This window comes from Neodiprion fabricii, chromosome 3 (assembly GCF_021155785.1).
Source record: "Neodiprion fabricii isolate iyNeoFabr1 chromosome 3, iyNeoFabr1.1, whole genome shotgun sequence".
Classification (NCBI taxonomy): Eukaryota; Metazoa; Arthropoda; class Insecta; order Hymenoptera; family Diprionidae; genus Neodiprion; species Neodiprion fabricii.
This window is the reverse complement of record NC_060241.1, coordinates 20,844,339-20,869,857: the sequence shown is the minus strand read 5'-3', so window position 1 is coordinate 20,869,857 and position 25,519 is coordinate 20,844,339. Positions and strand designations below refer to the sequence as shown.

Here is a 25,519-nt window from a genome sequence, read left to right as displayed (position 1 = left end):
AGCTGTCGAAGCAGCAATAGTTCGTACCTATTGAGCACCGGTTTCGCCGACACAAAGGCAAGAGAGACTTCGGAGGGGGGTTGAATAAAAAATCCCGTCGGTCATCCTTCCTTACGTACAATCCTGATGTCGTTTACGGAGTCGAAATACGCCCTCGGCGTTGTTGTAAGCCTGTGGTACGGAAGGGTAGAGAGAGTTGTCCATTTTGCCGATCATGCCGATAAATCATTTCTCAAACCGGATGAGCACGGTCTCAAGAGTAATAAAAATTTCTCCGCAGCGGGATGCGGATCCGTAACTTGAGAACGGTATTGCTCAGCGAATGTATCTGAATCGTTTCGATTGATCGAGCTTCATCGAAAACTCAAATTATGGGTAAAACGTAGTTCTGATCTAGGCGAAATATTTCAACACCTTACATTCAATTTTGGAAATCTGACTTATTGTTTAAAATCACTTAACCGAAGCTTTACGATACATCTCAGCAAAACGAGTGTATTTCTTCAACGTAATTACGGCATCGAACTATACAAAATTATTTTTTATCATTTGAATTCTCGAAGCTCAACTTTTTTTCACGGAAGTTAGAAAGCCCGCAGTGGTTTGTACAACGCAACAAAGAAAACGGACGTTCTCAAAATGCTCGGAAACCTTGTATACGTATACGCCTACTCTGCAGATCAAATTACGAGGAATTATACGCACGTGCTCCGTGTGCTTCGTGCTGCTCTGCAGGCAAGAGTATATATAACGCACGAATGCGTCGATGAAGGAAAGCATGAACTGGGTGAACAGTCTGGTAAACTTAAGGATGCATCGGGCGTACAGTCTGGCAAAAAATTCTGGCACCAAGGTTTCCACGCTCCGACTAAAGCCAAACTGCAAGATGAATTCAATCGAACCAATTCTTCGTCAAAGATGCACGTTAGTGTGTTTCGTTTCGACAGAAAATTTTTTTTCATCAATAGTCGAAGCCCTCCATTACACGGTAGAAAATAAATCCTCGCCGAAGCTTGTATGTTATATCCAGATTTGAAAGATTGGTCTTGGATTCAAAGTTTTCTCTTTTAAGAAATGTTACATGGGAAGAATATAATTTTTTGTTTCAAATTTTTATCCATCAGCTTCATTCAATAGTACAGATTTGAGGCAATAAGCATTTTGTGGATGATTGATTTTGGATTGCAGACATTTTTATAGAGAACCGAATTACCTAAAAATTCTCAATTTGAATTTTCCTTGTAAGGTCGATAATTTATTTAATCACAAAGGACGGTCAAAGATATATTCTTACATGAAATTGATTTTCAAACCGAGGCTTGTAACTTTTTAACCACTTAAACTCTGGATTTAACTAACAGAACACTTTTGTAGGAAATTTAACTCTCTACAAAATACCCTCACGGTCAAGTTTCCCTCCAAGTTATTTAAATTGGAAAACTTCGAATTCCGAGAGTGATGTTTTATAACTAGATTCAATATATATTCTTTCGTGATGATTTCTTTAATATCTTATGCAACAAGTTTTTCAGATAGCAGCGCAAAAAGTTAAGCTTCCAAACGAAAGGACGGATATTCGCTCTGAAAATTGAACAAGCATTGTAGTTTATCGAAATTAATCACTCATCGGTAAGTCAGACAAAAGCACGGTAGTATGATAATAAAAGAGTTCATGTTTTAATATTCTTTTGTATACCCATCTGTGTAAAAGACGGAAAGCGGAATTCGCAATCGTAATCGCAGCGTTCGGTGGACACGTTGATGGTGTGCTATTGTATAATACAGTGAGAGGAATGTAAATGTGTACTAACATTTGTGCGTTTGGTTGGCTGACCGCATGTTCACTATAGATATGAGGCATTCCGTATCAAGTCGACCTGAATCTGAAACTTAACATCTGTGGTTTGGCTCACGATGTTTTATATGATTGTATGAACTGTCGAAAGCACTAGTTTTCTCGAAATATTTCTAATCTATCGAAATTAGCTACAGTTTTTGAGAACGGCCATATCGATCGACACAATTTGAAAATCTGAAGCAATTTTGAAATATCATGTACAAGATATAAAGAATTTGGAGCCTTGAGCTTGGTGCTTTTATCTCATTCTTTTTTTTTAAATCTTTCTTCGAAAGAAACATAAAAAGCAAGTAAGAGGAAGACTCAGTTCACTATGGATGGTTGCTCGAACATTTTCATATGTACAACCAGATTTTTGAAAATTTTGTCAGACTCTTCTAAAATTTCTAAAAAAAAATTAGAGCTTTCGAGATTCAAAACAGTCATATAAAAAGCACGAGCCAAATTGGAGGGGTGAAAATTCAGACCCAAGTCGATTTGACGTAGAATATCCCATTTGTAAACAAATCAGACTAAGATTGAGAGAAACTTTAAATTATTAATCACAACGGTCAAGATATTTCGACGAGTGAAATTATAACATTTAAGTTCGAAGCAAAATTACCTTTACGTCTTATTTCGAATCTGAGCAGGCATTTGTTTTCAACAAAGAAGGCATAAGAATTTGGTAGATGAATTTTTGGGTGTTGAGGAATTTTTATCGTTAAACGATAATTAGAAATTTTTGACAAATTTACCGTGTGCAATGAATAAATAAGAACCATAAATTAGATGCCGAGAGTAGATATCGCTGAACAGTTATTAAATTTTCACTTTCACAGCTGAGCTATTACCAACGATAAATTATCGAGTCTCAAGTCATTACTATAAGACAGTACTAGTACGTTTTAAAACTCATATTACCACTTGAACCGGCCAACGTGAAGAATTTACTGCTAATCGGAATCCGTAATCGAGTGCTTGCCCACAAAACTGAGTTTTGAAATTGGAATAAACCAGGATGTTCTCTAAAATCACCTCACGAAGCAGCTGGCTATACCGAAACCGATAAAATATTTTAATAATATTGCGTCTAACGAAGTTACAGAAAATCAAGCAATACAACCGTAACCCGATTCTACAAGTTTAAGAAACAATTTACACTAAATTAAAAACGTTGATTAGACAAACAGACTTCGACCACGCAGTAATATCACGAAAATATTTACAAAATGAGGCGCGTATATGGTAAATCAACGGTGAGTCGTGAGTTGAAATTAAATCAGTTTGATCCGGGCGACTTCGGACGTCTCGGGTCAGTATAAAGTAAGCGAGTTAATGAGTTATTGTCTACGGTTGGCGGGTGCTTTCCTCACCAGTCAAGCTGACAATAAGTGTGGGTTTAAGCACCGGAAGCACTCGGTGCCCGAGTTAAACGAGGGTACATCTTTCTCTCACGATCGTTCTCCGAGCTAAGTCGACGACGTCCAGACTTCGGCGGCAAGACGTTATCTTGTCGTCGAAAAAAAACGCATAATGGAGGGTGAGACAATCGGACGAAATTTTATTCGGTTTCACAATCTCGGCGCGAGGCAAAGCAAGGCATCGAGTGAATTACCATCGAATGGCCTGAACTGCGGTTGCTGCCTTGATCCTCGCACAACATGCTGCGTGTAATACTTGCAGATAACCCGACAGCCGAAGGTTGAGTGACGTATAATAACATCAGACTGTTTCAATACGAATGATGTTGAATTATTTCAGCGATCAATAATCAGCCGTCGTTTATTGCTTTTCAAACGTTAAAGACTGCGAGTCGTGAGGGGCGATTGATCAATACGACGTGTCTCGAATTTGACTACTTACAGTGTCAAACAAGTTGTCCATTTACACGGTATGAAATACCGACGAGGAAACATTTGTGCAAATTATTATACGTGTGAGTTTGCACGGACAATTCCGCATCGTCGATAAGAACGACCCCAGATAAGGATCAGGCCAGAACAGCTTACACCTGTTTTTCAACCGCCTGCACAGCCTGTATACATGGTGACGTATATTAGATAGGTGCTTGTAAAACTGCAAGACCTTGCGACCACTGTGAAGCGTTTACGAGCACTTTGTTGTTAGAATGCCCTTCGGAATACCGTGAGAAATAGGAAGCAGAGAAGGAGTTCAGGATACCTTACTCGAATTCGTCAATGACGTAACGTGCAATTTCGCCATTCCTTGTTCACACGCACAACGCAGCTATTCAGACAATAAATTCCGCGTTCAGATCCATATAATTAAACCCAAAGGAAAATCAGCAGTCGGAGAGGTCAATGTCGGTAAGCACAAAAATCAAGGTCAATTCTGACCCATTCAAAGTCACGGTTGTCGTCTGCACCGTCTATTTAATTGGCGGCCTTTAATCGGTCAGAATCCACTTCGGTTTGTGTACCTGTACAATCGTTTTAAGAAAAAAATTACAAGCACCGCGCCGTTGGAAAAAAAAACACTTTTATGACAGAATGTAATCGAAGAAATTAGGGATGTGGAAACACAAGCGCAAAAAGTGTTTCATCAGAAAGGAGCCGAACACAATTATTCTCACCTGACTTACGGATACGTGATGTAGTATTGTTTTTGTCGGTACTGACACGTGATATCGGATTAAAATTAGACTGATACTGAGTGTAATTATAAAAGTGATAAAATAAATAGTCAACGATGAATCGTATAAAAGAAACCCAATTGGCTGATTATGAATACTCCAAAGACTGTTGCACGACGTTATACGAACATACATTATTATTTAAATCTGTTATTTATATACGTTATTAAATATATTGTTGCTTAAGCAAATACGTCCGAATGTAGGTACAAAAAGCATTTTTGCGATTTGAATATCGCGCAATCGAAGAGACTTGCTGCAGGAAGTGAGGATTCTACGGTAGCTGATAACAAAGATGCAACACTCGTTAGTGAAGAGTTATCACGATTCCTGCGTTTTGTTTCACGGTAAACTCAGCCGTTTTACTTTGCCGCTCATTGCACCTCAGCGCTACTCACGTCTCGGTTTTGTTTAAATTTCTAAATTGTCGAATTGTCCGGAAAATGGATTCGCAGAAATCATTACAAATTATACGTTGACAAGATAATATTGATTGCGGGGAGGTTTGTGGAAATAATGCGAACCGAATTGTCGCGATCAATGCCGGAGGTTTCATACTTAATTTCGGGATGAACGAAACCTTCGAAATTGGAGATTGTAGAAAAATAATGGATTTGGAATATTTGGACCTTCTAAATAGTATCGATGATGTATAAATAAGTTGGTCGAGTGTCACCGTTTTTTACGCTTACCTTTTCGAAGTGCTGGGGATTTCATCAATGTTGCTCCAGTGATAAACATCGGCGCACGTGGTAATCGTTGTATCCTTCATCGCGATACTTCAGAAAATAAAAATATATATATATATATATATATAATATATATTCTTCAATCATCCGCAAGTCGTATAATATTTTCGTGACTGCAAAACTGACCCGAAAACGTGAATTATTCATTCGCTGATACTGCAGAACACAAAAATACGTACGCACACAAACACGCCACTTTATCACAGCGCAGTGCCGAGTCCTCGGCGTTTCAATCTGTAAGTCGCATATAACGTCGTGATATATAATATGTTTACACAACCGTCGTATATGCCATTAATTACACAACGATGATACGTGTTCGCAGTGCGGTACGAGCGAATCTATTCGCTTTCGTCTCCTCTTTGCTGCATTATAATGTCCGGCAAGTGTTCCCCGTGAAAGCTCGATGTCAGCGGAGGAACGAAACTCGGAGACCTCCTTTGATTTCGACTCCTTGACCCGCGTTCCTTTCGTCGACTCCGTTCATATTTTACCCGATTCCTTTTGCGCGCTTTTACGTCGTTTTAATCCTCGCCACGGGGAGATCAACTGTCAGAACGCACACTTGTCAGACCGGGCCACGCGGCTGCGGCGAAAGACGGAGAAGCATTCGGCCTCGCCGGCGTGGAAACGCGGTATAATACGAGCTCTGCGCAGACATCACGGTTTTCTGCTTCCTGAATCAACTCGCGTGTCGACTGCGCCTCTGCGGGACGATAGCCGAAGATATGAACGCGCGTTCGACGACTAGACGACAAAATCGCAACAAAAATCGCCACGTTTTATTCCGTAGCTTGGGAATACGATAAATAATGACAAATAATATACAGATGTAATGATTGAAAGGTACCGATTTTTGACAACCGAACTTCTTACTTGAGTTTATCTCCAATCGGTACGGGATCTTTCGTCTCCTGAAACAACATCTTTATTTCGCGGACATGATTTTGTTATTTTAATTATGACGACATCGCATTGTTGTTCAGATAACGTCACGTTGTTTTACTATTTTTTTTTTCTTTTCCTTTTCTTTAATTGCTGCTAGAAGTACATTGTATCCTTACCGAAATTTTCATAAATTCTAATCAATGAAGTTGATCAATAATAGATTTTTTCTTGATTCAATCAGTTGATAAAAAGAAATTCTACGAAAAAGTTTATTGATAAGCTATCAATGATAGACTCGTCATTGAAAAACAAAAACTCATTATTGCCGTACAAAATGTATGTTATAGAATGTCTTTAGAAATGATTTATTCAGAAAATGAGCTATTATTCGTGACAATCGATTAAATAGTAAGATTTATCTATGGTTGAAATTGATAGGTATCCAATTCTTTCCATATCTTTTGATCAAATTCAATTGAATTAGCTTAAGTGACACTTTTCAAACCGTTACTTTACAACGGTTTTCTTAGAACAATTATCTGTCGCTAAATTTCTAGTTTTATATCCTTCTTTCACCAAGGATACACTCGTTCTTTCTCAGTAACGCTACAGGAAAAAAATCAATAAACGCACGAACGGAGCTTGGGTTTCCCAATGTCGAAACAATTGTATCGTCTGAGATGATTGATTACGAATCAGTGATGTTTGCTCCAAACATAATTCAAGGGCAAATCAGAGCTGCGATGTTGCACGAAGTGGAAAAAATTGGAAAAACACGCGTGATGTCTAAAAGATGTCTGAACAAGGTGTTTCACTTTTGACCAAAATACACCGAAAAGATGCCAGAAAACGTTTAAAAGACGAATGTCAAATTTTCTCGTGTTTCGTAGATTTTGAAGACAGACCACCTTAAGGTATCCTTTACTAATCGGCTTATAAAAGCTTTGATTCTTTTGAATAAAATCAGCAATTTCAGATTGAAATCGGAGGAATCTACTAGACTGTTAACCGTATCTAAGCGCTTTGAAATGAACCATTGATATCAAAGCTTCCGTCTACAATTACAGTAACATGTATTATTGTTTTTTTTTTTTTTTTCAGAGATAGAAAGAGAGAGAGAGAGAGAGATCTTCGTAGCTGATAAATATAATAATGACTTGATGAATATTCAATGTACGACTATCCCTTGATACAATTTATGAAAGGCATTGATTGTTCCTACTAACCGACATTCTTAGGCGTCTTTTTTTCTCTTTTCTAAAAACAACAAGAGATGCCTTTGAAAAAATGTTTGAAAAATGATTCTACGATGCACGCGTTACGAGTCTCGGTACGATAACTATTCGAACAAATTCGGTCAATAGAATTAAACATACTGCTCGGAAAGGATAATTTTTAGTCGTTGCCAGCCTTTTCATAGGATCACAGATCGAGACGAAGCTTCCTTTTTTCAACGAACGAATGAACCAAGCGTCCGGCAGACCTTTTATCGCTATTAAAAGGAAAGGAAGAATTCCCAAGCTGGCCTCGCGTGGAATCATGCGCGCACATACTTAACCGCGCAACTTATACGTGCGTTGAATACGTAACCTGGGTATAATAATTATTTCTACGCATTCGCCACGCACTATAGAATCCTACGGCTTTACCCTACAACTACTAATCCGTTGACTACGAGTCCCGCTATTATATATCTGCGCTTTGTTCTTCCGACCAGGAATGCGAAGCCGTGAGAGCTGAATTGAGCGCTCCTGCACGGACGTTCAAATGCACTCCCACGATGCTTCTAAACCAATCGAGAATGTTTGTACAATATCACGATACCGAGCAATCGAACTCGATGTGCACACTTTCATTTTTGTGTATACGATTCTATGTACGTACGTACAGGTATGGGAACAGCTGATTCCTCAAACGTGTCTAACTGAAATTTCAAGTTCAGCAGCTCACTTCACTTTCATACTTCCTTGTCGTTATCGTAACTACCTGCACGAGACCGATTCACGTGTAAATTTAGTACGTGTCATATCGACGATACCTTCGTCGGTTCCTTGGACCTCGAATATATTGTGGGAATGACCGAACAAAGGTTTACAAGCGTTAAATTTCCGCAACAATTGCAAGAAAAACTAGTAACGGTGATCGTAATGAGAAATAGTAGTAACGGACAATAGACTTTCCGGTAACAGCTAGAAAACTAATTTTCATTTTCTACCTAGAACTATATTTTTTTATTGTGGTAAAAAATGAAAATAGTTAAGGACTGAGTGGTAACCGGAACTAAAAATTTCTCTCAGTGTAGTAAAAATGTAGTGGTCGCGACAGAAATTAAATATCGATCAGTTTTGGAATGACGGTGCATCGAAATTTCCTGAAAATTTCCCGCATTAGGAAAGGCAAACTTCCAATTCATCGACCTCGTCAACATGTAGCCTTTCTTATTCAACTTCTCGAGGTACCATTTACTTGAAGATCAAATGAATGATTCCAATTCATTAAAATTGATTTTGAACGAATGTTATATAATCTCCATTATCGTGTTATTTTCGATCATTTCCAATATGACCCCTTATTTCTGATGGTCAGTGATTTTTGGAGGAGGAAGGAATCACAGGAAATTACAACTAATCACTATAAATCAACTGTGTCATTTTGACGATAGAGTTTTTTGGGTATTATGATTGGCTGACCGAAAATCGATACTTTTTATTAATTTTATCATGAGTTAGTTGTACATTAAGCACTTGTCAAATTGTTATATCGTAAATTACGAAGATCTCGGCAAAAATACAAGAATAGAATATACTGGAAGCATGAACAAAAGCCATTGATGCCGATGATTTATTTAAAATCGTTAAAAAATAGTTAAAAGTCTAGTAGGTTTGTTCGATTTCACTCATATCCTGACTCATTTAATTCAGAAAAGTATTTCCTACTGGAAAGTAGCTGAAACAAATTCCTTTTCAGTATTCAATTCAATATTGCTAATCGTTGATCACAATCAACGTTAGTGTAATATTGAAAGACGAAATATTCAACCATACCATAACATGGTAATAAAAAGTGTCTCGGTGTTGGCAGAAAAAAGTCTTTCGAACAAAGTGATCCATCGTATAGAGTGAAACCGAACAAATTTACTAGTTTTTCGAAATAATTTTCAAGCGATTGGAATCGAACCATCGATATCTGTAAGCGATTGTTTACAATACCGGTATTTTTGTACATATAAAAAGACGATCATACCTTAGAAAACTAATAATTTAATAATTACTCAATGCACGACTATCTGGTAATAAAATTAATAAGAAGTATAAATTTTCGGCCTACTGCGATCGTCTCAGCCGTCACGTCAGGTCAACAAAGGCGGACACACCTTACTGGAGTTGAAGAAAGTGATTGATGATGGGATTTCCCGAGGGTCGATAAGCGCATCGGCATGACTGGCTGCACTCTGGGTTTCTCTCCGGGATCGGCTAGAGGGCCAAAACCGTCACGCGTGAATGCAATGGTTGGTCCGGCATGTGTGCGTCATGGAGGAGAAAGAGGCTGACGGAGATCCCGTGCTCGGTTGTTTTGCCTTCGTCTCCTAGACTGCAGCAGTTCGTTTCATGAGCCATAATAAAGGCATGGGGAAGTCTGGTTTGTGGGGAATTGACTCACTGCAAGGGAGAGTCGGCTTCGTCCCCGGTCGTCCCCGGTCGGAATTAGGGGAATTAAGGGTGTCTCGCTTTCGGCCGTTACCCAAGGCCGAGGGACTGTTTGCTTAGGTGAGAAAATATCCCACGCATCCAATTTCCGCGCCGTCTTTGTGAGACGGCACTTCGAGGTGGGGAGTCGACTTAAAGTCTACGAACGGAAAGGAAAGGTGGCAGAAAAAGAACGAAAAAATTAGAAGATTTACACAGGCTATGTTTTGGGGTGTTGAAAATTATTTAAAATACTTTAGTCGTTTGTAATATACGTATCCAACAGGCGACATAACTACGCTTCTCTTACCTATTTTCATATACATCTGCCAAGTGGAATACGTCGATTCGATGAAAAAAAATATCGATTCTGGCAAAAGGGATAAACTATTCAAGAATACTGTTTCCAAATTCGAAGTTAATCGGTTGATCGGTTTTGGAGATATCGTGGACATCGCAAAACATGACATTGCGCGAAATGATTGACGTTATTATCAATAACGATGCTTCCTATCAGTTGATTGTGATAAGAAAAATATGAGAGTCAAGTTTGATCTACATGCTTTCGAATGAAACAAACCATCAACAGCCATTATACAACGAATATAATTTCCAAAATTCACCCATTTATTCAGACGTTGACTCGTCTGCTCATACACATATATTCTCTTCAATTTTTGCGATACCTGAGTGGAGCCTAAACCAGGGCGAGCTGCTGGGTCCGAAAACCCGTAACCTGGCAACGATGGTATGATAAGCTCAAAGATGAAATCCCGATCATCACGTGGTATCGTGAGAAGAGGGATGATCCTTTGAAATTCAACGATGGATCCGGGCCAGCCGTGGACCAGCAGCAGAGGGAGAACTCTGATAGAACTGTCCTCGATGATTCTGGGCTTCACATGGTAGAAGTGGATGTCCAAGCCTGTGAAATCATTCATCATCACAGTCGTGAATACTAGGAGTTCGCTTATTCCAAAAACAACTGCACCTGTAGTATTTCACCTTGAATGCTGGTCTCGAACTGCGAATAATTGTTAAGGAGGCTTTGACGTTTGGTCCAGTCGTACTTTGTCCTCCAGTACTCCAGTACGGTTTGTAGGTGCTCGCTGTCTACGCCGTAAATCCATCCAATGTCTTCGAGTGGCTTTCTCAAAGATTGGGTTCTGCTAAGGCGCATCTTAAGGTCATCGATAACCTGCACGTAAAATTCACACCGTCAATTGCAGAATGTGATCTACGTATATCAAAATCTTTTAGTTTATGAAGCATATACCTCTTGTTTGACATCAATTTTGAATGGCCGAATAGTTTTGTCTTCCGAGTGAGATTCTCTTGTCCCCCAGTACTGGTCGTCAGGCACTGCTGGTGCTTTGGGATTTTCTGAGTTACTAGAATAAATAATCACTAGGGTATCCCTTATTTAGGTTATTGACGAATATTTTCCGTCTCACCCCCCAAATTGACTTGGAATAATTTTAAAAAATTTTCCTCATTTTTTCAAATTTTTACTTCAAATCCAACACGTACCATCACGAGGGTGAATTTCCCCATTTTAAATACACGTGTTTCAAACACATCCTCAGTACATGTTTTATTGTACTAAAAGGGATTAAAGGTAAATAAGGGACACCCTAATGGTCACACATCTTTACTGTGAATTAAAATCATCGATTAAAAGCAGAAATTAAAGGCTTGTTTAGCATTAGAACTTTAAAGGGACACCTGAATTTTCAAGTTATTATTACCGGGAGATTAACGTCTGCAGGAATATGTGGTGCAAAGTTTGTGTCAGATCACAGCTAGGAATTCTCCTTGGCACTACACAGCAATATTCTCTTTATTACCATTCGAAAATTTAAGATTATTTTTTCTCACCTCCAGTACCTTGCAGCTCCATAGATCAACAGCAATAACAGTAACGTGAATTTCCACATATTTGTGAGTTGATCCAAGTTTTCGAATGCAGTGAACTTGTTGTATGTAGAACGGACAGACTGTGACGAACAACCAGCGAACTATACGTACCTAGTAGAACTGACGCTTCGAGTGTACTTTTAGCTTGTATCGTTTCCTCCCACTTAATTCGACATTAGAAATCATCGGTGAGACGTTTTTGAAAGTAGCAAACCACATGGGCCAATTCTTCTTCGTTATAAACTTTTCAAGTCAGTCAGATCCCGATGAAAGCCTGCGGCTGTACCAAGTATAATCAATGATGTAAACAGGTTTTCTTTTCACCAACGTTTATGCCCGTCTAACGATGACCAGACATAATCACGTTTACTCTTTCATTATGTATAACTTCACACGCAAACCAAAATAAACAACACCGTTGCATGGTCACGCTCAACATGAGTTACGGATATCAGAAGGTCCATGGACTTTGATCGACTGAAACGAACAAATCCTGTTGATCTGGATATTATTAGGTGTTTGAGACAAATCTGCTTTTATTTTTGATTGCTGTGTACTTTTGCAGCGACCACATAAATCTTGGATCTTATCTTTTCTGATACCGTACAGAATCGAGTCTGGATTAGCGGATTCGTGACAAATATTAATCATCGGTGGGTGTTTGCTTAATTTCATTCAAATTTGTTTAATATATGTATAATACAAAATGTTATCTTCAATTTCTGCCAAATTAAGAGTATTTGACTATGATCTCAGTTCGAATATAGCTAAATTTTACTCATTAAAGGACAATAGAGAACCTACATACTATTACGGACCCGTTGGGCATGAAATAGAGAGAATGGAAAAAGAGACACGTTATGTGCATATTCGAATCGATTACTTTCCCCGCCTTATTTGAAATCTCTATCCTGATATCACCTTTTGTCGACTTTTGTCACACCAGAACAAGAGGTTGAAAAGATCACTATTCGTGATGTTTGCTTATTTTAACTGTAGTTGAATCAGATACAATTCTACCGTAAATACAGGAACACCTTACACAATGCCAACATTTACTTCCGAATTGTGATTTTCATTTTAGCCTCTATACTGGTACACATTCGTTGATTTGAGCCAGTTGACCATTTTCAGTAGAAAGCTGAAATCAATTTCCCCAAATCCAATCTTTTTTTGGTGAACTTGAGAACAGATACACGTTTTCATAATTGTAGACCATACGACGCATAAAAATGAACTGAAAAGTTGTAAGATTAATTTTCTTATAGCTCCGATGATTTGCCAGTCTTCTGAGTAGTTTTTTCTTTCTTCTCAATCAGACCGACGAACGACCAGAAGTCGTCAGCAAGAAGCTGAGGCTCTTCAAAAGCTGCAAAGTGGCCACCGCGAGGCAGATGGTTTATTTGAATCATGTTTGCGTATCTCGATCGAAGAATAGCCTCCGATTGGTAAAAGATTTCGTGCGGAAATATGGCGCAGGCTAGCGGTGTGTGGATCGGAATGCTGTAGACAATGATTGCGAAGTCAGAAAAGAGGTTATTCCCTAGTTACCATTTTCAAACAGCGGAATAAATCATTTCATTTGCACACTCACGAGTCTATTCTCAGGTTAAAATGAGCCTTGTTGAAACTCTCTGAGTACAAGCGCATGCTAGTTGTGATCGAATTTGTCACCCAGTAGATCATAACATTGTCCAAAAGCTCATCGATATTGAATTTTTCAAGCAAGCGACCGTCTTTGCTGAATCGGAATTCCGGATTTGTCCACGTGCTGAATTTCTCTAAAATGTAAGCGGCTAAACCAGCTGGCGAGTCGGTGAGCGCTGTGCCTAAAAACAATGCGTAAGTAGTTTGTTAGTAGGCATTAATTAACGGTATGTATTTCCACCTCATAATTAGACACAGGATCTGATTTTTCTGGATTTCTTTTTATACCAATGGTGTCAGGTTTGGTGGCTTGGAGGTGTAGGTATCCCGATTCTTCGAGCATACGTGACCAGTGATGACTAAGAGGGTACATTTTGGACCAGTGTTCATCGCTGATGGTCAAAGACGGGACGAACGAACCGAAAATTGTCCAAATAGTGGCCGAAGGTGCGAATGAGAAGCATGCATTCAAGTGTATTCCAAAAACGCTGGAATTGCAGAAGAGTCAGTATCAATTTCCGACTATCATATCTCTCGTTCGTACAGATTTTGGCTCTGAGAAGAAAGGTGAAAATGACTACCTATCAGGAAAAAGGACTCCCATATTTGCGGTAATAAGACTGCCCCAATCTCCACCTTGGGTGTAGAATTTCTCGAATCCAAGTCTGCTCATCAGGTTCTTCAATACTACTGACATCTGTGAATGTGTGTATAATCAGTGACTTGGCTTCTACGATAAACTTCAGGTCGGAATCAAGGTGTAGTTTGAAGTTTCGATCATACCTGAGCATTACCTAATCCGGGGCGAATCGCGGCATCGGAAAATCCGTACCCTGGAAGCGATGGCGCTATCACTTCAAATACGAAGTCATTGTTGGAACGTGGCGTTGTGAGAAGAGGGATGATCTTTTGAAACTCGACGACCGATCCAGGCCAGCCATGGACCAGCAATAGAGGAAGAACTTTCACAGAACTACCTTTGGGAACCGTAGGCTTTACATGGTAGAAGTGGATGTCCAAACCTGTGGAAAGTAATCATTCATCATCACGATCGATAATACCAGAATTTTTCTACTTTTGACTACAGATGCAGGTGCAGTAATTCACCTTGAATGTTAGTTTTGAACTGAGGATACTTGTTGAGGAGGGTTTGACGTTCCGTCCAGTTGTACTTTGTCCTCCAGTACTCTAGTACGGTTTGGAGGTGCTCGCTGTTCACGCCGTAAGTCCATCCTGCACTATCCAGTGGCTTTCGCAAAGATCGTGTCCTACTCAGGCGTGCGTTGAGGTCATCAATAATCTGTCCGAAATGTTATCAGTTTCATAATTCACAATCTCCCGAAATGATTGGTTAAAGTAGTTGTTACTTAACGAACAAGAAGAGGATAACTGTTAAAAAAGATGAAATATCGAGGAGGACAAACCTCCGATGAATACAAGAACTCCAAATGGCAGTAAGAAAGAATAGTAATTACTTCAGGCCAGCGAGAAATAGTTATTTTTGTCTTAGAATAAATCCTTTCAGTCAGGCAACGTAAATGGTATTGAAAAAGGAAAATAACAGTTTTAAAAAAAAGTAGCAGCAGCCCTTGCATTTGATGTGCTAACCTCTTTTGGGACGTCAATTTTGAATGGACGGATATTAGTGTTAACTATGCGTGACTCTCCAGGTCCCCAGTGTTGGTCAGTCGGTATATTTGGTACTTCGGGCACATCAGCGTACGAGCTGTAACAAAGCATACGATTTATCGTATTACGTAATCTTATGGGTCCAAGTGTCGTGCCCCTTCGCCCCCGTCTTCCGTGGTAGCAAACTTCATATAAATGAAGTAGTATATGCAGGTAAATTCTAATATCACAAACATCTAGAAAAATTGTTTGTTGTGTATGAATTTCATTTCATCATAAGCGATTTGCGTAGTTATGAATATTTATGTGAATAGCGATAAAGAGTATAATCCTTATGAACAGTCGTTCAAGTTTTATTAATTTTCAACTTCTTAACAACCAAATAATCATAAGTTATGATCACGACGCATGATGTATTCCGAATATTAAAAAGCAAACTGTGTTGGGAATGTTAATCATTCGTAAAACGTACTGTGTGCGAACAAAAAATCACCGATCATTCCAGAAGAAGGCAATTGTGATTTTACTGAGTTTAAATAGTATATGCAGCATTCCACCCCAAATCGACCAGGGTCTGAACCGTGGCCTCTTGGATTTGGTCTGCGATTTTTTAACTAGTTGTTTCAACCCTAAAAATCTCTGAAAAAAGTTTTCAAACAGTTTTTCAGTAAAGAAAAGTTTGATTTCAAATCTCTTTGAGGCTTTATGATTCATAAAAATCGGAAATATATGTCGGAAACTACTGATTGTTGGAACTTGTGTCCGTGAGAACTTTTGATCGCAAGGATATGTGCGTACTTAAAGTGCAGCGAATTCGTCCGTGAGCTAATTTTCTTTATCTTACTTTTTATTTTTAAAATCAACATGTCTTTGGACATAATTTAAAAATTTGATGAAATTCCTAAAAATTCTGAGTTATACATAAAAATGTTCGAGTAGTAACTCATAAAAGACTGACTTACTTCTGATTTTTGATCACAAGTAAAACCGATCCTCAAAAGTTCTCGGGAAAAAAAATCTAGGCTTTGTTACCAACCTGAAAAGCCTTGATACAGCAAAAATCACCAGCAGAACGATGAATACGATTTTCCACATTTTCCCAGCTGCCAGCGTTGGTCGAATCCACAAAATTTATCGTTACCGTACTCAAAATATACGCACGAGGAGCCGTGCGGTGGTTCTGCCGAACGGGCGATCACTGCTCACTATCTAAACTCCTACCTCGATGACGGCATTCGTCGTCCCTCCTTTATCAGTTTCTCCCACTCCAAGCAGAACGTAGAATGGTAATCAACTACAATCTGGTCAGACAGTTAGCACCTTATTATTTCTGCGTCGAACACTACGCTATTTGAATGATTTTTATTCGATCATGCGCCCAATGACACTGACCACTAGTAAAGTGTCGTCGAAAAAAGAATGAATCTCTTTTTCTATTCGGGTTCTTGGAATACTCCATGATGTGGGAATGCGATAAGCACTATATCACAGTTGAAGGTTCGTTCTGCTGCTGACCATTGTGAGTAACGTAAGTTGTTTTTTCACGATTACTCTCGTCTAACGATGACTTGCCGAATCGCGTAGAAAAGATCGTTCATTACTTTAGCCGCGTAACCACGACAAAAAATACAGCCGCGATGTAAGAATACTGCTGATTATAGAAGCAAAGCTCTGTGCAGTCGTAAATTTCGACCACTTTGTAGATTATGGCCGGGCGCGTATTTTCTCCAGGGTTTTCGAAGTCAAATGCTTTCTATTATAACAGTTTGTAACACTTTGATTCTGACCTTGAAACTTGTACATCTCCAAATAATTCTCTTTTTACGAGTCCCACTACGATTTACGAGTTTTAAGCGTTTCGTAGGAAGTGAACCAGTTGTTCTTAAATAATTTAAGAATATTGCTGACGTAATTGTTTGGTCGCCGTCCCGGTAATGACCTTCAGAGTAAACTCATCATCAGTCCAAAAGTACATTTAGTTGCTTATGATCCAGACTCTTTCATGCCTCCAATTACAGCGGTCGGTATAGGATACAGGACATGAAACCGTCGATATTCTGCAGTCTCACTAATTTCGCTGACAATGAGTGAGGTTCTTATATCGAGAGGTTGAAAACTGAAAATTTATCGTGAGTGCTGGTAGTTTGGCTCCTTGTGCCACCAGCCATACCGTTTTTGTTACTCATCCGGTTTGAACGTTCTTTTACCTGAATTCCGGAATTTGAAGGAAAACTATACGAGGTATTAGAATTTTTATAAAACCAAAGAAACTGAACTCTAACAACAGTCACGTTATGAAGATGTTAACAGTTCAGCTATTACATTTGCAACTATTTGTAGTGATATTCATATTTCGAATAAGGTTTAAACGGAACAATTTTTATGACAACTCTTTTCGCAAGAGTAGTTCAGTAAGATGTGTCAACATAAAACACATTGGTTGTTTTGTAACTACATAATTTTTTTTCAAACGGTTGAGTCCAGATGGCAGATGGAGGATATTGAAAACAGTAAACGAAACACTTCAGGTTATTTCAACTTTTCAATATCGGTACACATAATAAAACGTATAAAAAATATCTCGAACCCTGAAAAAGATTGTTTTACAATTCTGAAGATTTCGCAGTTTTTTCATTTTGTTTTTTCTTCTCCACCTTACTAACAAAAGACCAGAGATCGTCAGCAAGAAGCCGCGGCTCCTCAAAAGCGGCGAAATGACCGCCCCGAGGCATGTGGTTTACTTGAATCAAATTCGTATATCTCGATCGCAGCAAAGACTCTGATTGATACGAGATCTCGTTCGGAAACATGGCGCAGGCCGTTGGCGTCTTGATGGGAAACCTGAAATGGTTACGGATTCGAGAATTATGGAATAAATATTCTTTTTAACCACGAATCTTGGAACTTATTTAATAACTCTGTTCGTCAACTCACACGTCAAGTTTGAGACTTCGAGTTGCCGAGTTAAGACTCTCGGCGTACAAGCGCATGCTGGTAGTGATAGAATTGGTCACCCAATAGATCATAACATTGTCCAACAGCTCGTCCATGGTGAATTTTTCTAACAATTTGCCGTCTTGGCTGAACCTGTATTCGGGATTCGTCCAGGTGCTGAACTTCTCCAAAATGTATGCAGCCAGACCGGCAGGAGAGTCGGAAAGAGCGATTCCTAGAAACATTAATTGTTCACAGATCAGGGTGAATCATATTCAATCTCAAATGAACCGAGAGTTGCATATTTGGTACAGCCTTCTTACCGACGGTATCGGGTTTCGTCGCCTGGATGTGCATGTATCCTGTCTCTTCAAGAAGACGGGAATAGTGATGACTAAGAGGATACATTTTTGACCAATGTTCATCGCTGATAACTAGAGATGGAATGTAGGCGCCGATGATTGACCACAGAGTGGATGACGGGGAGTTTTGCAAGCAAAAGTTTAGGTGTATACCAGAAACGCTGAAAAAATTCAAACTCAGAATCAGTTATAGAAGCCGGCCGCTTTTTTCTTAGATTACAGTTTCGAATCAAAACACGACGTGATCGGAGAAAACAGTACTGTTGAAAAAATTCGAGATCACTTTTCGAATTTCTTATCAGAAAAAAAAGTTAGACATTTCGATCAATAAGAGGCACAAATGAATAATCCAAGTGGCATTCGAAAGTAAAATAACTATCTCCATTACACTTCTTTTCAAATTCTTTATGCAGCTTTTTTGCATTTACTACAGGCAATGTGAACACTGTTGTTTCTTCTGCAATTTTAATACTATAACAAAGTCAGGTGTTATTTTTTGAAAAATAGAAGTACGAATTACGAAGTAGAAAGGGACTCGGAAGGTCCAAGATTAAGATTTTATTCAGTGTTTCGACTTTTTTCTGCGATTCCTTGAAATGAAATGTCGAGAGACAAAAATAGCATTTTTAATATACCGCTCTTTTTTGTTCGGAAAAAGAGAAGACGGAATAAGGGTAGTCATTACAATCACCCCGTTTTAGGGTGTAGAGAATCACCTCTGACAATTTTTGGATGGACGAAAATCAGCAAGTTGTCTTATCAATTTAACGGTTGAAAAAGTTGAATAAGTATGACAAAAAATTCTAAAAGGTCAAATCGAAGCCTGACTGTGCCTCTTTCGAGTCCATCTAATCGTAAGTGCAAGTGCAAAAAAGAATAATGAAGCTAATTGTTTTTGTTTTCAATTGTCATCCGTATCATCCGTTTCGGCAGTTTTGTGGCCGAAATACCTAACTTTTAGTTTTAATCATAAAAGTGAAAAATGATCCAGAACTTTTTAAAAGTCCTGTAGCTCATTTACCTCTTGGGATAAAGAACTCCCATGTTTGCGGTGACGATGCTTCCCCAATCGCCACCTTGAGTGTAGAATTGCTCAAATCCCAGCCGAGTCATCAGATTTTTCATCAACACTGTCACCTATCCGTGAAAAATAGGCGTTAAATTTATGTATCGAATTCTGAAGGGGACAACTGGTAGTAGACTCGTCACCTTACCTGAGGATTTCCGAGGCCTGGTCGAGTTGCGCCGTCGGAAAATCCGTATCCTGGAAGCGATGGTGCGATCACTTCGAAGACGAAATCCTGATTTGAACGTGGCGTCATAAGAAGGGGGATGATTTTTTGGAATTCGACAATAGATCCTGGCCAGCCATGGATGAGCAGCAGAGGAAGAACTCGTATTGAACTACCCTTTGGAATTGTAGGCTTGACATGGTAGAAGTGGATGTCCAAACCTGTATCGAGTTTGGTTGTTCGCATCACAACGAGAAATCATTTTAAGAAGTTTTTTTTTTTTTTTCATTTTCATACTATTTCACCTTGAATATTGGTTTTGAACTGGGGATACTTGTTGAGAAGTGCCTGGCGTTTACTCCAGTCGTACTTTGTCCTCCAGTATTCCAATACCGTTTTGAAGTAATCGCTGTTCATGCCGTAAGTCCATCCTGCACCTTCCAGCGGCTTTCTTAACGACCGCGTCCGTTCCAAACGTTTGTTCAGGTCATCTATAACCTACGTAACACGTAATAATTGCAAACAGAGTTATTGCCACCGTGTAAATCCCGAATCTTTTTCAGACCGATCGTGATTCAGGTATTTCTGCATCAGGACAAATGTGGCGGTACTGGATTAGTGCATAACAAACGCGTTAAATGACAATATAATTGATCGCCGGAAAGTGATTATTTAATCAACGACCGTAGCAGCGTCGCTTGTGGCGTACGAGATAACGGAACGGAAGAAATATCTGAGTTGAAATCCTCAGCACGTCGATCAGGACCTGACGATGAGCGACAAGTCGCAACAATTTTCAGACGGATCACGTTGTCCGGGCGTTGACTCGGCAAGCTCAGGTTTAATTACGTATTTTAATTGTATTATGATAATTCGATGGATTTCTTCAAGTTACTGATATATGTTGAACTGACAATTGATATTCCGTTTCCACAGTTTGTACGTGGTTCTCAGCTCTTCTGCTTAAGGGGGAGGGGGTTAAGGTTTTGCACCTTCGAAAACTCGAACTTTTTTTTTGTCTTATCTTATTGTTAAACATTTCAAGAATATATTCCCAAAATTTTAAGTCGATCTGAGCAAAACTCTTGAAGTTATTGTCTAGTTAGTCTCCTGCCCTTTAACACTATAGCTCTGACAGAAGGTATACAGCTTATTCACTTCTATCGTTCTGGTCCATTATCCTGTTTCGAGAATATTTTATTTAGTAAAGACAAGTAAGTAAAGCCATGAAGACATATTTCATATTTGTATGTATACTGTACACTGTACAATATTTAAAAACGAGAGACGAGCGGCAGTTTGTCGTTGTAGGTTCGATCGTGCGCTTGTGATTTTTCTCAAAACTACTTTTTCAAAGTCCGTGTTTACTGCCATTTAAAAACGACTCCCCCAACGTTTAGTTAAAATTTCTTTTTTTAAATCAAGGGGGTTTTCCACCCAGAAAATGGCGGAATTTTTCGTGAAAAATAGTAGTTCACACTTTAAATGGCAACCAAAAATTTTGAAATGAAAAAAAAAATTATCAAAGAACGTTGGGGTGAGGATTTGACGACACTTTGACTAAATTTTAATGATTTTTGATATCAGATAATTTCCGACCGAGATATAGTGAACACCGCAAATTGTTTTTTTTTCTGAGACGTTCTGGGGCAAGCTCTGTCACCGGCTTGTTTTTCAATATTTCCTCATGAAAAAATTTCAGAATATTGTTAAAAGTATACTTAATAATGTACAACGAGTTTGACTAAATTTGCTCAATCCATACTTTTAAAAAAAATTCGTAAAAAAAGTGTTTTTTCTTACGCTGAAACCCTTACCCTTCCCCCCCCTTAAGCACATGCAAGCGTATACAGAAAAATGATGTGAGTTAAAAATGAATGCAAGAAATGGTGTATCGACCTCTTTTGGGATGTCGATCTTGAACGGCCGGATGCTTTCGTCGATCTTTGTAGGTTTACCCTGTCCCCAATACTGGTCACCAGGTAGATTTGGTACCTCAGGCTCTCCCTTGTACCTTAAATCGCATATACCGCAATTATCTATCAATTATTATCTATACAGTGTGAAACTGGTTTATCTCGAACGGAGTTATGTTTCCAAATTCAAAGTGTTTAAACTATTACCGTGGTTACGGAACTTAGTTACTCACCCGATATATTTTACGAGTCCAACGATAAGGAGCAGCGACAGAGCTCCTAGCTTCAGCATTTTGTTCTTTTCAAGTCTATCGTTTCCGACCTTGGAGATAAATGAAAGGATGAGTTGAATCGCGGCGAGAAAAAGACCTGCTCAATGGATACCGGGCGCCAGCAAACTAACGCGTAGCGTGTTATGTCGCGTTATGTAAGGTATGTGAAGCGGTATTCGTTGCCCCTTCCACTGGCCCGATGGATCCCAAGTCTCCACCACCACATTCTCCTCGTATTGTAAACTTGCAGCTACGATTTCAACGTGTGTTCACAGGGTCTGGCTATCAATGTCGACTCAAGATGACTCGATGCATTACAAAGGTAACACTGACACATGCACATTGGGTGTGAGTATAAATCGAACTTCAACGGACGGTACACCCACACTCGGCAACATTGTTTTTATCCACGGTGGCACCCGAGTATGTCGCGTGAGATAAGATCCTGTAAGGCTTAAAAGTCTAGCATTTCCATTGAAATTAAGTTCAGCGATTGATAAAATATACATCTGGATGTAATTAAAAAATCACCCTATCGTATGCTTGTGCCGTCCGTCAGTTTAATGCAGATATTAATATGCTCTGTGCAATACATTTTACTTCCTCGGTACTTGCTTTTGCTTATGCGTGTATAAATAATGAGAACCATTACTGCACCGACGCTGCAATTACTACCCTTTGACTAATCTTCAAATCGTTACGCCTCGGCAGTCTTCGGTAAAATTTAAATCTATCGACCGACAGCAGTTTGAATGCGATAAAATGAAAAAATAAGCTAGCACAATTCAAATCACAATTCCCTACATCTATATATCTTCTTTTTTGCCGTATAATTTGGTAAGCAATCGGAATCCGATCTCGTTTAATTTAAGGGTCTGCGGTGTAGCTTGTTTAAAAGATTCGCCATGATAAAGTATGGATTTCTGTCCACGATGACAATAAATAGGTACCTGACTGTTTGATAAAAATAAAAAATACATAACTGTAGCTACATTGTATTTATATAAATCGAAATATACCATCAAGTACAAAATCGTATTTTTAACAAATATATTGTTCACAGCTCGGTGGATGTGGCAGTTTGTTTAGTCTTCTTTTTTTTCTCCACCAGGCCAACGAAAGACCACACATCATCAGCGAGCAGTTGAGGTTCCTCGAAAAAGGCAAAGTGGCCACCGCGGGGCATGTGATTCACTTGAACCAAATCCGAGTATCTTAATCGTAGCAGTGACTCCGGCTGATATGAAATTTCATGGGGAAAAATGGCGCAACCTGTTGGCACTCGTAGGTTAGCTCTGTAATGAGAAATATCGACGGTTACATGACACCTCTCGTTACTTATACCATCTTGTGTGTGTAACGTGTCGTTTCGTCACTCACGAGTCTAATTTCAAGCTTTGTTGAGCCGAGTTAAAACTCTCAGAGTACAGGCGCATGCTGGTCGTGATTGAGTTGGTCACCCAGTATAACATCAGGTTGTCCAAAAGCTCGTCGATGGTGAATTTTTCGAGCAATTTTCCGTCTTCACCGAATCTGTACTCCGGATTTGTCCAGGTGCTGAATTTCTCCAAAATGTAGGCAGCTAGTCCGGCTGGAGAGTCACTAAGTGCGACGCCTGTGAAAAATGCGTCACAAGTCAGAAAGAGTTAAATCAATTTTAATTTACCGTGAGCTCATATATTTCGTGGTTAAAGTGTTAGATTTAACAATTCTTTTACCGACAGTGTCGGGTTTGGTTGACTGTATATGAAGATATCCCATCTCCTCGACAAGACGTGACCAATGGTAACTCAGAGGGTACATTTTGGACCAGTGTTCATCGCTGACAATCAGCGACGGGATGTAGGAGCCAAGAATGCTCCACAAGGTGGAGGAAACTGTTCTTGAGCTGCACAAGTTCAGGTGTGCTCCGAGAACACTGAAATACAAATTTTACGCAGGCATTTATAGCATCAGCCAAATTGTCGAAGAAATTAGTTCGGATACCCACTTTGTGGGGCGGAGGATGCCAATGTTCGTCGTGATAAGGCTTCCCCAATCCCCCCCTTGAGTGTAGAATTTTTCAAATCCCAATCGGTTCATCAGATTCGTCATCAACACCGCCACCTATACATTGAGAACGAGGATCATCAAAGCGAATAACATTCGTACCCAACAAAAGATTACGTGCTTTTGGAAGTTCCGCAGTACCTGAGCACTGCCTAATCCCGGCCGAACCGCACTGTCGGAAAATCCGTATCCCGGAAGCGACGGCACGACTAGTTCAAAAACAAAGTCTTGATCGGGACGTGGCGTGGAAAGCAAAGGAATGGCCTTTTGGAATTCGACGACGGATCCTGGCCAACCGTGAAGCAACAGCAAAGGCAGTACTCGAACTGGTCTATCCTTAGGAACTGTGGGCTTGACGTGATAAAAATGGATGTCCAAACCTGTTGAGAATTTTTGGAACATTATGATGCTCGATAGTTCATGATACGTTTCGGATGTTCATTGCGTCGTCGAGATCGCTGGGTACCTTGAATATTCGTTTTAAACTGGGGGTATTTATTCAGGAGCGCTTGGCGTTCCGTCCAGTTGTATTTTTCCCTCCAATATTCCAGTACCGTTTGAAGGTACCCGGTGTTCACTCCGTAAGTCCATGCTGCACCTTCCAGTGGCTTTGTTAAGGATCGGGTTCGACTGAGGCGTGTTTTTAGATCATCAATAACCTGTGCAAAGAGTTTATGTTATCAACTTCAAATAAACGTGGCATGTCACCTCGGTGACAAATTAGGAAAGTATATAAATACCATTGAAAACGAATCCAGGGATTTTACATAAGGACCGTATATTCCTCAAGTCCAACGGTCGCACTTAGTATCAACCGTGGATGCTCATTATCGCATCAATAGTAAAACATGATTGAAGCGTGTTTCTTAATCATGCTGAACATCAATAGTTATTAAAATTTTCCAACAAATGGAATCTGAGAATGGCACTACTTGTATATGTGAGAAAAAAGTAACAGAATGGAAATGACCAGTGATTGAACATTTGGGTGCGATTCTAACGGAAAGTTTGGACAATTAGTGACGACGTTTCGTGCGCGTCAGCGTTAGAACAAGAAATACTCGCAGTTCATGTACGGACCTGTTTTGGAATGTCAATTTTGAACGGACGGATGCTTTTGTCGACCTCACGAGCTTGTCCTGGTCCCCAATACTGATCACTTGGTAGGACAGGTAATTCAGGCTGTCCGGTGGATCTAAAATGTTGCATGCTTATTATAAGTTAAAGGATCAAAGTTATGAGTATCATGTAGTGTAGATATTATTGCAATAGATAAAATGTGCACTGCTAGTTCGTCAGTTTTTTTCCGTTACCTGAATCTTGAGAACCAGGGAAGATTGTATCATGTTCACTAGGGCTATCACAACACATTGTCATTTCAAGTCGACAAGCGATTAAACCTTACGAATTCGCCGAACAAAAACTAAAACTTGCCTCAATTACTTACCCGATATATTTGGCTATTCCGTAAATAAGGAGTAATGACACGAGCGTCAGTTTCCACATTTTAAGTTCGTGTGAATCTAAGAAACTGACGCTTTTGACCAAACACTTCAATGAATTTCGCCGGTACCTACTGACGATTTAGTAGCTCCACGTAGGCCAGACTCAAGCCGACTGAGGAGTATCGCAAATCTCTCGAACTCGTATGCTTCTCCCCCCCTCCCCCCCCCCCCCCCCAACGCCATTACATGTAATTTTGTTTTTATTAGATATGACATAATGCAATGCTTTTGGTCAGATAA

The 25,519-nt window shown here is 39.5% G+C and overlaps 5 protein-coding genes and 1 long non-coding RNA gene across 10 annotated transcripts in view; all 6 read right to left on the bottom strand.

The window, feature by feature from the left end:
- The window catches only part of LOC124177149, a 35,913-nt gene extending 30,020 nt beyond the window's left edge, over positions 1–5,893 (bottom strand). The window contains exon 1 of one of the 3 annotated variants that reach the window (XM_046559200.1): positions 5,186–5,893. Coding sequence is in view for 1 of the 3 variants with exons in the window: in XM_046559210.1 (XP_046415166.1) it covers positions 5,186–5,265 (80 nt within the window). In the remaining 2 variants the exon portion in view is untranslated. The remainder of the gene's footprint in view (positions 1–5,185) is intronic. The other 2 variants (XM_046559210.1, XM_046559204.1) reach the window with 2 other exon arrangements.
- A 2,912-nt stretch (positions 5,894–8,805) lies between these two features.
- On the bottom strand, positions 8,806–10,168 carry LOC124177156. Of its 2 annotated transcripts, XR_006869537.1 has the most exons (3): positions 10,127–10,168; positions 9,791–9,976; positions 8,806–9,721 (listed from the first exon to the last, which is right to left on the bottom strand). It is a non-coding gene; the product is annotated as an uncharacterized LOC124177156 (long non-coding RNA). The 2 variants fall into 2 exon arrangements; XR_006869536.1 differs by having other exon boundaries at positions 9,791–10,164.
- Positions 10,169–10,310: 142 nt separating this feature from the next.
- Positions 10,311–12,254, bottom strand: LOC124178289 (juvenile hormone epoxide hydrolase 2-like). The gene is made up of 4 exons (XM_046561525.1): positions 11,695–12,254; positions 11,093–11,207; positions 10,822–11,014; positions 10,311–10,741 (listed from the first exon to the last, which is right to left on the bottom strand). Exons 1-4 carry the CDS (start codon positions 11,751–11,753, stop codon positions 10,311–10,313), a joined length of 798 nt encoding a protein of 265 aa, XP_046417481.1. The 5' UTR covers positions 11,754–12,254.
- Positions 12,255–12,402: 148 nt separating this feature from the next.
- On the bottom strand, positions 12,403–16,283 carry LOC124178751 (juvenile hormone epoxide hydrolase 1-like). Its single transcript, XM_046562349.1, has 8 exons — positions 16,046–16,283; positions 14,989–15,106; positions 14,488–14,680; positions 14,164–14,402; positions 13,962–14,077; positions 13,669–13,868; positions 13,328–13,562; positions 12,403–13,236 (listed from the first exon to the last, which is right to left on the bottom strand). The coding sequence occupies exons 1-8, from the start codon at positions 16,102–16,104 to the stop codon at positions 12,996–12,998; spliced, it is 1,401 nt and encodes a 466-aa protein (XP_046418305.1). The 5' UTR covers positions 16,105–16,283; the 3' UTR covers positions 12,403–12,995.
- Positions 16,284–17,532: 1,249 nt separating this feature from the next.
- On the bottom strand, positions 17,533–21,867 carry LOC124178753 (juvenile hormone epoxide hydrolase 1-like). The gene is made up of 8 exons (XM_046562350.1): positions 21,687–21,867; positions 21,437–21,551; positions 19,843–20,035; positions 19,520–19,758; positions 19,327–19,442; positions 18,267–18,466; positions 17,944–18,178; positions 17,533–17,850 (listed from the first exon to the last, which is right to left on the bottom strand). Exons 1-8 carry the CDS (start codon positions 21,743–21,745, stop codon positions 17,613–17,615), a joined length of 1,395 nt encoding a protein of 464 aa, XP_046418306.1. The 5' UTR covers positions 21,746–21,867; the 3' UTR covers positions 17,533–17,612.
- An 841-nt stretch (positions 21,868–22,708) lies between these two features.
- LOC124178754 (juvenile hormone epoxide hydrolase 1-like) lies at positions 22,709–25,408 on the bottom strand. Of its 2 annotated transcripts, none has more exons than XM_046562351.1 (8): positions 25,222–25,408; positions 24,855–24,969; positions 24,241–24,433; positions 23,916–24,154; positions 23,716–23,831; positions 23,444–23,643; positions 23,106–23,340; positions 22,709–23,020 (listed from the first exon to the last, which is right to left on the bottom strand). In XM_046562351.1, exons 1-8 carry the CDS (start codon positions 25,278–25,280, stop codon positions 22,783–22,785), a joined length of 1,395 nt encoding a protein of 464 aa, XP_046418307.1. In that variant the 5' UTR covers positions 25,281–25,408; the 3' UTR covers positions 22,709–22,782. The 2 variants fall into 2 exon arrangements, with proteins under 2 accessions (XP_046418307.1, XP_046418308.1); XM_046562352.1 differs by lacking the exon at positions 25,222–25,408 and adding an exon at positions 24,515–24,639.
- Between the last annotated feature and the right edge of the window lie 111 nt (positions 25,409–25,519).

Excerpts from the sequence above, each read along its gene's own strand:
- LOC124178289 (XM_046561525.1), bottom strand. The coding sequence starts at position 11,753 with ATGTGGAAATTCACGTTACTGTTATTGCTGTTGATCTATGGAGCTGCA. Across the intron at positions 11,208-11,694 it reads GGAGCTGCAAGGTACTGGAG|TAACTCAGAAAATCCCAAAG; the intron begins GTGAGAAAAAAT and ends TATTTATTCTAG. Across the intron at positions 10,742-10,821 it reads GTTCGAGACCAGCATTCAAG|GCTTGGACATCCACTTCTAC; the intron begins GTGAAATACTAC and ends ATGATTTCACAG.
- LOC124178751 (XM_046562349.1), bottom strand. The coding sequence starts at position 16,104 with ATGTGGAAAATCGTATTCATCGTTCTGCTGGTGATTTTTGCTGTATCA. Across the intron at positions 14,681-14,988 it reads AAATTGACGTCCCAAAAGAG|ATTATTGATGACCTCAACGC; the intron begins GTTAGCACATCA and ends CATTTCGGACAG. Across the intron at positions 14,078-14,163 it reads CCGGATTAGGTAATGCTCAG|ATGTCAGTAGTATTGAAGAA; the intron begins GTATGATCGAAA and ends ACACATTCACAG.
- LOC124178753 (XM_046562350.1), bottom strand. The coding sequence starts at position 21,745 with ATGCTGAAGCTAGGAGCTCTGTCGCTGCTCCTTATCGTTGGACTCGTA. Across the intron at positions 19,443-19,519 it reads CAGGCCTCGGAAATCCTCAG|GTGACAGTGTTGATGAAAAA; the intron begins GTAAGGTGACGA and ends TTTCACGGATAG. Across the intron at positions 18,467-19,326 it reads GGAGTTCTTTATCCCAAGAG|CGTTTCTGGTATACACCTAA; the intron begins GTAAATGAGCTA and ends GAATTTTTTCAG.
- LOC124178754 (XM_046562351.1), bottom strand. The coding sequence starts at position 25,280 with ATGTGGAAACTGACGCTCGTGTCATTACTCCTTATTTACGGAATAGCC. Across the intron at positions 24,434-24,854 it reads AAATTGACATTCCAAAACAG|GTTATTGATGATCTAAAAAC; the intron begins GTCCGTACATGA and ends CTCTTTGCACAG. Across the intron at positions 23,341-23,443 it reads AACCAAACCCGACACTGTCG|GCGTCGCACTTAGTGACTCT; the intron begins GTAAAAGAATTG and ends CATTTTTCACAG.